The 11829-nt window shown below is 44.6% G+C and overlaps 1 protein-coding gene across 6 annotated transcripts in view; it reads right to left on the reverse strand.

The window, feature by feature from the left end:
- The window catches only part of si:ch73-267c23.10 (serine incorporator 1), a 97682-nt gene extending 89796 nt beyond the window's left edge, over nt 1–7886 (reverse strand). For 3 of the 6 annotated variants that reach the window (XR_009796650.1, XM_061831324.1, XM_061831325.1), the window contains exon 1: nt 5280–5928. Coding sequence is in view for 5 of the 6 variants with exons in the window: in XM_061831324.1 (XP_061687308.1) it covers nt 5280–5438 (159 nt within the window). In the remaining variant the exon portion in view is untranslated. Of the gene's footprint in view, nt 1–95; nt 373–5279; nt 5929–7657 lie in introns of those variants that run through there. The other 3 variants (XM_061831323.1, XM_061831321.1, XM_061831322.1) reach the window with 3 other exon arrangements.
- Nucleotides 7887–11829: the final 3943 nt, after the last annotated feature.

Raw genomic sequence — 11829 nt, forward strand, 5'->3', positions numbered from 1 at the left:
GTCTTAGCGAACCAGTCTCTGCGAGCTGTATTTAGCTACCTGTTGCTTATCTATGTTACATTGTTTCACAAACACAAAATAAGAAAATAACTCACACAGCCAAGAGGGGAGAAAGCCGCAAGTTCAGCCCCCATCGCAGATGTCAATCTCAGTGTGCCAGTGTTGATTGACTGCTTACTTGCTAACCGTACTTCGCCTCTGCGCTTCAAGCATCAGCTTAATGCATGTCATCAGATAAGCTTCCACGATCCATGTGAGAATAACTGACTCAGAAAATGGATGGATTATCATTATTATATATCGGGGGTTTTATCACTGTGTGTCACGAGCAAGAATGGACCACGACCAAGAGGGGTGTGGTCTAGCCACCGCTTTGGGAGGTCTCATCTCTAACAACTGACCCCTCCGTACAGGGCACTTAACCACGCCTCCTGAAGTGACGTCACGCCACGTGCGCTGACGTAAGACAAACAGTAAAAATGGCAAATACAATACAATACATTCTGAACTGAGAGACTCCATGCTTCTGATTTCATTCAAATCAACGATATATTATAGATTCTAAATACAATACATTCATAACTGAGAGAGACGCCATGCTTCTGATTTCATTCAATCATTCACACGTAGCAATGTTATGCTTGCGGAGAACGTCTCATTCATTTATATGAGACGTGGATTAAAAATCAAATTTAGGGCATATCTTCGTGCAAACACAGTCTGGTTAAGCTTCGGCCGCGAGCCAGCAAGAAATCAATACGTTTGTGCAGTCCGATCATCGCTAAATATCGCTCAACAAAGAATAAGTGTGTCAATCGTTCACACGTAGCACTGTTGTGCTAGCGGAGAACGTCTCATTCATTTCTACGATACGTGGATTAAAAATCTAATTTAGGGCATATCTTCGTGCAAACACAGTCTGGTTAAGATTCTGGCCGCGAGCCAGCAAGAAATCAATACGTTTGTGCAGTCCAATCATCGCTAAATATCGCTCAACAAAGAATAAGTGTGTCAATCATTCACACGTAGCACTGTTGTGCTAGCGGAGAACGTCTCATTCATTTATACGAGACGTGGATTAAAAATCTAATTTAGGGCATATCTTTGTGCAAACACAGTCTGGTTAAGATTCTGGCCGCGAGCCAGCAAGAAATCAATACGTTTGTGCAGTCCGATCATCGCTAAATATCGCTCAACAAAGAATAAGTGTGTCAATCGTTCACACGTAGCACTGTTGTGCTAGCGGAGAACGTCTCATTCATTTATATGAGACGTGGATTAAAAATCAAATTTAGGGCATATCTTTGTGCAAACACAGTCTGGTTAAGATTCTGGCCGCGAGCCAGCAAGAAATCAATACGTTTGTGCAGTCCAATCATCGCTAAATATCACTCAACAAAGAATAAGTGTGTCAATCGTTCACACGTAGCACTCTTGTGCTAGCGGAGAACGTCTCATTCATTTATACGAAACGTGGATTAAAAATCTAATTTAGGGCATATCTTCGTGCAAACACAGTCTGGTTAAGATTCTGGCCGCGAGCCAGAAAGAAATCAATACGTTTGTGCAGTCCGATCATCACTAAATATCGCTCAACAAAGAATAAGTGTGTCAATCGTTCACACGCAGCAGTGTTATGCTAGCGAAGAACTTCAAATTCATTTATATGAGACATGCATTGAAAATCAAATATAGGGCATACCTTCGTGCAAACATATCTGTTCCGGTTGATATTAGATGGATTTAGTAGATGATGCAGTCTTCCACAAAGTTTGATCCATCGAAGGCATTTTTCGGACTGGGTCTTCGGTTTTGGAAAGGGTACGAATCGAACTCCGCTAACTAGCCTTTCAGGATACCTATGTCACTATTACAAAGTCCGTGACTACACCTCTAAACCATATTTTTGTTAAATAACCCAAATACGCGATAAAACGCTAACAAAACCTATACTGGACCATTCAATGTTGTCAGAGAAAATGGCGGGAGCAAAAACGGGCTTTGGTTTATGCAGATCTCTGGCCTCTGATTGGTCAGTGACGCGGATTGCGCAATATCCACGGAGGGGTCAACTGTCAACGGTCACAGCTGTTTCGCTTGAGGCACTGTGATCAGACCAGTGGTTCTTAACTTTGTTGGAGCTACCGAACCCCACCAGTTTCAAATGCGCATTCAGTGAACCCTGCTTTATTATGATATAAAATATATATTTTTTCAAATTCAAGACATATAGTTTTTCTACTGTGGTGCTCAAAATGGACAGTGCAGAACAAAACTAATATAGAGGCTTGCGACATGACGTCACAATCAGGAGATTTTCGGCCTCGCATCGTATTGGAAGATAAACAAGTGTAGCGATTGCTTTGGTGGGGCGTATACTCAATGAGAATATGGCTCGTGTCGACAATACTATCATCAGCCTTTGCCCGAAATGTGGACAGGGCCCTCACGACACGTATCTTCAACTGTGTAGTGGCTCCCACTATGCTAACCGTAATGGACCTGTGGAAACGCCTGAAGGAAGTGGCGGCCTTCCTGGAACTTGAAGTCGACTGAACAATGTGATTGCCTGGCTACAACAACAACAACAGAAAGTGTACCGGCAGCGGTATCGCCATACACCAGTGACTCCATTATTTTTTCAAACTTGCACAAACCAACCAGCCTTCAGGTATGGTTCACTTCTGTGATGTGGTTGGCTGCTCCAACAGAGGTAGCAGCATTGTCCGGAGCAGATGTAAACATGGCTAATCCAAAGCCAAAACCAAACTTTCTTCCTAGCATGACTGGAGCTCTATCCGTGCAAACTTCAGAAAACATATCTCACGAAAGATTATTGTCTCTGAAGAAGTCATCCATGACCTTCTTCACATTGGCTCCCTTAGTTGTTGTTGTAAGAGGCTTACAAAATAAAAATGAAAAAAAAAAAAAAAACGCTTCTTTTATCATGCTATCTTTCACATACCACACAAAAACAGCAAATTGGCTTAGATTACCAATGTCTCGATCTCGTCAAGTTGAAGGCTGAATTTTTCCGGGCTTGAAATCAGATTTGCGACTAATTGACCCAAGATGTCCTTGCTCAGGTCTTCTATTCTATCACTAATGGTGTCATTTGAAAGAGGAATTAGGGAGAATCTACCTTCGGCCGCTGCTACAAATATCAGCTTCACCATCTTTAACGCAGCTGGTTTTACAAGTGTTTCACCAATGGTGTGTGGCTTGCCCTGCTTGGCGATCAGGTATGCAACTTTATATGATGCTATGAGGATCGGTTTGTTAATGCGTACACATCCAAGAGCAGATAGAGTGGCCTTATCATCAAATCTGGCTCTCTTCACCTAATGTCATTGGGTTGTAATATTACCCATCGAGATGCAGCTTTTCGACGTGTTCCTTTTAGTTTTGCAGTGTGAGGCGAGAGTTGCTCAATTTAGCATTGCAAATCATGCAGATGGGACGCTGACTCCCATCCCGTTCCGTGATACATGAGGATCTATATTGTACGTATTCGTCCGACCACTTTCTTTTTTTGCTCGACATACTATGGATTCAAATATGAAGTAATTACACGATACAATATAATGGCATTCACACGTTGGATCATTCCTGAGTGCACTAAATTACTCACAGCACTGATTGGCCAAGCAATGACACGTGATCATCTGCAGCCAGTGATGATTAAGGGGGGCATGTCATTACATACAGACATGATGAGTCAGTGTGTCCTGATCTCTTTGGCAGAGGCTCCACCGAACCCCTGAGACTGACTCACTGAACCCCTCGGGTTCAATCGAACCCAGGTTAAGAACCACTGGATTAGAGCAAGTATTATAGTTGGAAAATTGTCATTGGCATTTGCAAGTTCCTTGCTTGAGTTAGTGAGTTGCGTTCACTGCCAACAGGAGTCTCCACCACCGAGAGAAAGTGTAGTGTGAGCTAACCTCATCACAGCGATTCTGTGCCACCATAGTTTAGTCCCGTCTTAGTTCATGTTTCCAAGTTTGCCTCCTGGTCATTAGACCACGCTTCATGTTTTTGGATTTTGCTTATAGCCTAGCGTTGTTGTGCTTCTGCCTTCTCGGACCGCTTACACCGTGTATGACCTCAGCTTTGAATAAAACTATGCCTAACATCATGCCCTCGTCTCGGAGTCCTGAATTTGGGTCGAGCCCCGCACTGTTGGTTCATGACAGAACGAACTGGCCATTACAGGACCCAGCAGGAAAGACATGGCGTCGCCAGGCACGTCGCCAGACAAGCCGCCTGCCTAAGGATCAAGCTTCTCCAATCCAGGTGGGCTCGGTTATGTTGTCCTCACCTACCTTGTCACCCGCACCGTCCGTGAGTCATGATTACGTACCAACCACGACTCATTCACCACCGCATATCCTTTTGGACTCTGATTTTTCGAACGATGAGGAGGACCTGAATTTGCGTGACCGCTGCCTGACTTTGATTCGGATAATGACTTTAAATTTCCTCTCCCTGTGATCATTCCCAGTCTGTTTGTGTGTCTGTCTCATGCTTCCAGCCCCTGTGTGCCTTTGTCTCGTGCCTCCCGTTGCTTATCGACCAAGCCACAGACTTATTCTGCCCGCGCCTCACCAGCTGTCAAGCCAAAGCAGACCAACATCCATCAGCTCCAGCTTCCTTCCTCTGGCAGCATCCCCACACCTGCACCGTATAGACACTAATTAGCCCAGAGATATACCTTGAGTTTGTCACTCTCATTTGCTAGTTCATTGTGCTCGGGACTGCAGTAATCTGAATATACGAGCCTCCTGTTATATATTTGCCTCAATGTCACGGCCAGCATTGCTGTCCCACCACAACCACGTCAAGTCTTGTTTTTTTGCCTAGGAGTAACCCGACCTCGTTTTTGGACCATCCTTGTTTCCACGTGTTTTTATACCTCTGCCTTTTTTGGATTGCTTATCTGTGTATGACCTCTGCCTGGAATAATACCACCCTCAACATCATGTCCTTGCCGCGGAGTCCTGGATTTAGGTCCAGCTCCAGGTCAGATACTTGTGACACCCATCATGAGTGTTTGAGTGTGGTGAGTTATTTTATTCAAGAAACTTCCGTCAGCCGAGTACGCATTGCGAGGGCGGCAAACCTCAAAGGTCCTGGGGCCCATATGCCTTACGAGGAGCATGTTTAATAGATTGGCATCAGAACCTGAGTCAATGAAAACAGTCATTTGGCACCATTGAACCGAGTATGACCTGAGGCAGCGCCTGGGCTGACCTGTTCTTAATGAGATTCAAACTTACCGTTGTCGGAGACTTTTTAGTGGTCTCAGCACCTTTGGCATGGCAGCAAACCATGGTGTGACCTGACTGCCCACAGTAGAAGCCGAACCCCTCTCTCTGCTGGCGTAGACATTCCTCAGGAGGTAGGCGGAAACGGCCCATGAATGGGTTCCGCTGCATCAGAAGCAGCAGACGGATGGTTTCCGGTATCCCTGGTGCGTGGTGACATATTCCTCTGCAGAGCGTTGTCCTGTTCACTATCCATGAGCCTTTTAGCAATTTTTAGAGCGAGGGCAATGAGTGAGTCCAGGTCTGCAGGCAGGTCCAGCGGAACTAACTGGTCCTTGACATTGAGGGACAGCCCCTGAAAAAATGCATCTGGGAGCGCCCGTTCATTTCACTGGTTCTCGGCAGATAGAATAGGTTACTCTGGCGTAATCTGAAACCCTACGTTTGCCTTGCTGTAGTGTGATCAATGAATTTGCCACCTCATGCTCTCTAATCGCCAGTTGAAGTACCTGCTCCATTGTCCTCTCGAATAACAACCATGACCGGCTAGCAGACCAAGAAAGCAACAGAAACAGAATCAGCAGGCAAAGAGGCAAGGTCAAACACAAAGCAAGGTTTAGCATCCAAGAGATACTTAACATGATACAAGGAACTGCAGGAACAGGATGACAAGGTACAACGTTCTGGCAAAGGAAAAGGTAAAACGCGCATCAATATATGAGAGGTAATCAGTGTAAGCACGGCAAAGGTGGGAAGCCTGCTCCCTGGAGCAGGTGTGCACGAGGCCGGGGGAAAAAAACACGCCCGTGACACCATGTATGTTTATATCTGTGTGGTGTTTGAGAAACGAATCTTGGCCATGTCTTTGGTGAAAGTACGTTGTTCCTGAGGTCTATACAGGAAAACCTATTAATCACAAAAACAGTTTCCATTAAGGGAAAAAGGAGAAACAACAGCTGCTCAAAATTAGAAAAGTGCCACTCAACATTCAGACAAGATTATAATATTGACTGGGATCATTATCAGTGAGTATTCAAAGTTAACTCTAACTAGTACAGTCTTAATTTCAACATCAAATAGGTATTGATTTTTTTTAAAAAGGGATTTTGTTGGCCTCACAGTTCTGAGGTCCAAGGTTTGATCCTGGCGTCTGTGTGGAGTTTGGATGTTTTCCAGGCACTCTGGTTACCTCCCACATCCCAAAAACATGCAACTTTAATTGGACACTCTAAATTGCCCCTAGGTGAGATTGTGAGTGCGGCTGTTTGTCTGTCTCCATCTGCCATGCGATTGGCTGGCAACTAGTTCAGGGTCCCCCAGGGTGCCCCATAACAGCTGGGATTAGACTCCAGCACTCCTCGTGAGGAAAAGGGGCTCAGAATATATATGGATGCATGTATAAAAACATAAAAAATGTAAAGAATGGAACTGCTTTTTAAAAGTGTATTTACCTTGGAGATGATATGCCTTTTGGTAACAGAAGACACTGGCATGCAGATGGGGGATAATTGTGGGGGGAAGTGGTTTCTCTCTCATTTTCACTTACTGACGCTCTTCTTTACGTTATCTTTGAACTCAATAGCAACAAGTTTGTTTTTCTTTCACATTTGCTTGACTTAATTTGTATAATTTCACTGAGGTATACTCTTATTGCTACAATACAGTACAATTTATCACAGAACATAATTGTACTGTACAAATTAATTTCATCCATCCATCTTCTCTGCCGCTTATCCTCATGAGGGTCGCAGGAGCGCCAGACCCTATCCTAGCTATCATCGTACAGGAGGCGGCGTAAACCCTGAACTGGTTGCCAGTCAATCGCAGGGCACATCGAGACGAACAGCAGTCACACTCTCAATCACACCTAGGGGTAATTTAGAGTCTCTGATTCATGCGTTTTTGGAATGTGGGAGAAAACCGGAATGGCTGGAGAAAACCCACATAGGCACGTGGAGAACATGCAAACTCCACACAGGCGGGGCCAGGATTTGAACCCCACACAACAGAACTCTGCAGGCAACGCTATAACCACTTGGGCAACCCTGGGGCTACATTTTTTTTTTTAGTTTGCTTAATTATCGTCGGGTCTTTTTTCTTGCACAATTTTGGCCTTTTTTGCAACACGTTTTTCAGTGGCAACTGACGGCCTGTGCAAGACAATTTCAATACTTGGCCAATAAAGCTTATTCTGATTCTTATTTTTTTTATTATCTATGTTTTTGAAATGTATAAAGCACATGTCATGAAATAATATCATGCACAACCAGTTACAACATTTTCTGAATGTTTTTTCACCACATACTCCGAAACTTTCTCTCACATTGCTAACTCGGTGGGGAGATAACCTCATCCTCTGTCTCCTCGTCAGAACTAATCTCACTCCACACCTCTTTATGCTGCTGCAACATCTGCATTCTTCAGTCATCAGCTCCTCAGAGTGCTCCTCAGCAAATTCGTTGAAATCACTTTCATCCACCTCGAACCCCTTAGACGTTCCAAGTGACAAAATCTTCTCCTCTGGCACTTCAGGTTCGGCTTCAAATCCTTCACAGTCCCTTTCAGACACTGCTTCAGGCTACACCTTCTTCCATGCAGAAGTCAAAGTTCGTGTTGACACACCCTGCCAGGCCATATCAATAAGCTCAAGGCATGTCACGATATTATAGTGGGCCTTCCAGAACTCACGAAGGGTGAGGTTAGTGTTTTCAGTCACCTCAAAGCAGTGTTGGAACAGCTGCTTGATGACCAACTGGATGGATGGATGGATGGATGGATGGATGGATGGATGGACATTGTGACATCAAGTTTCACACAGCTGTTAGACAGTTCAGCCTGGGTAAGGTGCTAAAAAGATTTTGGGATCTGAAAGCAGATGTTAATGAGTTTTGTGATACAAAGGCAAAGGTAAATTTTATGTAATAAATGCATTACAGGACAACCTCGGTTTCTCATGACAGTAACAGTACTATTATCAGCTTGTCAAACAATGGCATTTCTTCTATTCCTTTTGGGGTCGCCACAGCATGTCATCTTAGATGAACGCATATATGTTTGTTGCATATGTTGCACAGTTTTACACCGGATGCCGAATGCACTTCCTGACGCATTTACTACGTCAAATTAAAACTATGCAGAATTTAGTTAAAATTTTGGCCCCAGCCCTACACATTGTTGTGCACTTCTTATTTAGCGCCCTGGGAAATATAAATGCTCATACCTAGTCAAATGGGTCAGTTACATGTCAAACACACATTCATGTGTATTGGCAGTTTAGTTTTTAGTGAATTTAATGTAAGTTAGGTAAACTTAATCATCCTCATATATTCAGCCAATGAAAATGGGCCTTTGGGAGAACATTCACACTCTACACAGAAAAGTCCAACCCAAGAGATTCAAACACAGAAACCTTTATTTTGAGACTGTGTATTACATTGATCTATGGGTCATATTCGTACTGTATAATTTGATCAATAATGGTACAGTCCATTTGATTTTGTAATTCACTAATTTAGAATGCTTTATATAATGCAGCCCTATGGGGGCACAAACCAGTGCAATCTGTAGGCCGGTCCCAAGCCCGGATAAATGCAGAGGGTTGCGTCAGGAAGGGCATCCGGCGTAAAAACTGTGCCAAACAAATATGAGCGTTCATCTAAAGAATCACATACCGGATCGGTCGTGGCCCGGGTTAACAACGCCCGCCCCCGGCACTGCTAACCTGCAGGGCGTCGGTGGAAATTCAGCTACTGTGGGTCGAAGACAAAGAAGAGGAGGAAACCGGATCCAGCGTCAGAAGAAAAAGAGGAATGCACAGAGCCTACAACTGAGTGTAGGGACTTTGAATGTTGGGACTATGACAGGAAAAGCTCAGGAGTTGGTTGACATGATGATTAGGAGAAAGGTTGATATTCTGTGCATCCAAGAGAGCAGGTGGAAAGGTAGTAAGGCTAGAAGTTTGGGAGCAGGGTTTAAATTATTCTACCACGGAGTAGATGGGAAGAGAAATGGAGTAGGGGTTATTTTAAAGGAAGAGCTGGCTAAGAATGTCTTGGAGGTGAAAAGAGTATCAGATCGAGTGATGAGACTAAAATTTGAAATTGAGGGTGTTATGTATAATGTGGTTAGCGGCTATGCACCACAGGTAGGATGTGACCTAGAGTTGAAAGAGAAATTCTGGAAGGAACTAGATGAAGTAGTTCTGAGCATCCCAGACAGAAGAGAGTTGTGATTGGTGCAGATTGTAATGGACATATTGGTAAAGGAAACAGGGGCGATGAAGAAGTGATGGGTAAGTACGGCATCCAGGAAAGGAACTTTGAAGGGCAGATGGTGGTGGACTTTGCAAAAAGGATGGAGATGGCTGTAGTGAACACTTATTTCCAAAAGAGGGAGGAACATATAGTGACCTACAAGAGCGGCGGTAGAACCACGCAGGTAGATTATATTTTGTGCAGACGATGTAATCTGAAGGAGGTTACTGACTGTAAAGTAGTGGTAGGGGAGAGTGTAGCTCGACAGCATAGGATGGTAGTATGTAGGATGATTCTGGTGGTGGGTAGGAAGATTAAGAAGACAAAGGTAGAGCAGAGAACCATGTGGTGGAAGCTGAGAAAGGAAGAATGTTGTGCGGCCTTCCGGAAAGAGGTGAGACAGGCTCTCGATGGACAACCGAAGCTCCCGAAGACTGGACGACGACAGCCAAGGTGATCAGAGAGACAGGCAGGAGAGTACTTGGTGTGTCATCTGGTAGGAAAGGGGAGAAGGAGACTTGGTGGTGGAACCCCATAATACAGGGAGTTATACAAGGAAAGAGATTCGCGAAGAAGAAGTGGGATACTGAGAGGACTGAGGAGAGGCGAAAGGAGTACATCGAGATGCGACGTAAGGCAAAGGTAGAGGTGGCAAAGGCTAAACAAGAGGCATATGAAGACATGTACACCAGGTTGGACACGAAAGAAGGAGAAAAGGATCTCTACAGGTTGGCCAGACAGAGGGATAGAGATGGGAAGGATGTGCAGAAGGTTAGGGTGATTAAGGATAGAGATGGAAATGTGTTGACTGGTGCCGGTAGTGTGCTAAATAGATGGAAAGAATACTTTGAGAAGTTGATGAATGAAGAAAATGAGAGAGAAGGAAGAGTTGAAGAGGCAAGAGTGAAGGAACAGGAAGTGGAAATGATTACTAAAGGGGAAGTCAGAAAGGCATTACAAAGGATGAAAAATGGGAAGGCAGTTGGTCCTGATGACATACCGGTAGAGGTATGGAAGCAATTTGGAGAGATGGCTGTGGAGTTTTTGACCAACTTATTCAACAGAATACTAGCGGGCGAAAAGATGCCTGAAGAATGGAGGAAAAGTGTTCTAGTTCCCATTTTTAAGAACAAAGGGGATGTTCAGAGCTGTGGGAACTATAGAGGAATAAAGTTGATGAGCCACACAATGAAGTTATGGGAAAGAGTAGTGGAGGCTAGACTCAGGACAGAAGTAAGTATCTGCGAGCAACAGTATGGTTTCATGCCTAGAAAGAGTATCACAGATGCATTATTTGCCTTGAGGATGCCTGTGGAAAAGTACAGAGAAGGTCACAAGGAGCTACATTGTGTCTTTGTGGATCTAGAGAAAGCCTATGACAGAGTACCAAGAGAGGAACTGTGGTACTGCATGCGTAAGTCTGGTGTGGCAGAGAAGTATGTTAAAATAGTACAGGACATGTATGATGGCAGCAGAACAATGGTGAGGTGTGCCTTAGGTGTGACAGAGGAATTTAAGGTGGAGGTGGGACTGCATCAGGGATCAGCTCTGAGCCCCTTCCTGTTTGCAGTGGTAATGGATAGGCTGACAGATGAGGTTAGACTGGAATCCCCTTGGACCATGATGTTCGCAGATGATATTGTCATATGCAGTGAAAGCAGGGAGCATGCAGAGGAACAATTGGAAAGATGGAGACATGCACTGGAAAGGAGAGGAATGAAGATTAGCCGAAGTAAAACAGAATATATGTGCGTGAATGAGAAAAGTAGAGGGGGAAGAGTGAGGCTACAGGGAGAAGAGATAGCGAGGGTGGACGACTTCAATACTTGGGGTCAACAATACAGAGCAATGGAGAGTGTGGTCAGGAAGTGAAGAAACGGGTCCAAGCAGGTTGGAACAGCTGGCGAAAGGTGTCTGGTGTGTTATGTGACAGAAGAGTGTCTGCTAGGATGAAGGGCAAAGTTTACAAAACAGTGGTGAGGCCGGCCATGATGTACGGATTAGAGACAGTGGCACTGAAGAAACAACAGGAATCTGAACTGGAGGTGGCAGAAATGAAGATGTTGAGGTTCTCGCTCGGAGTGACCAGGTTGGATAGGATTAGAAATGAGCTCATTAGAGGGACAGCCAAAGCTGGATGTTTTAGAGACAAGATTCGAGAGAGCAGACTTCGATGGTTTGGACATGTTCAGAGGCGAGAGAGTGAGTATATTGGTAGAAGGATGCTAAGGATGGAGCTCCCAGGCAAAAGAGCGAGAGGAAGACCAAAGAGAAGGTTTATGGATGTGGTGAGGGAAGACATGAGGGCA

Source organism: Syngnathoides biaculeatus, chromosome 10, assembly GCF_019802595.1.
Source record: "Syngnathoides biaculeatus isolate LvHL_M chromosome 10, ASM1980259v1, whole genome shotgun sequence".
NCBI lineage: Eukaryota > Metazoa > Chordata > Actinopteri > Syngnathiformes > Syngnathidae > Syngnathoides > Syngnathoides biaculeatus.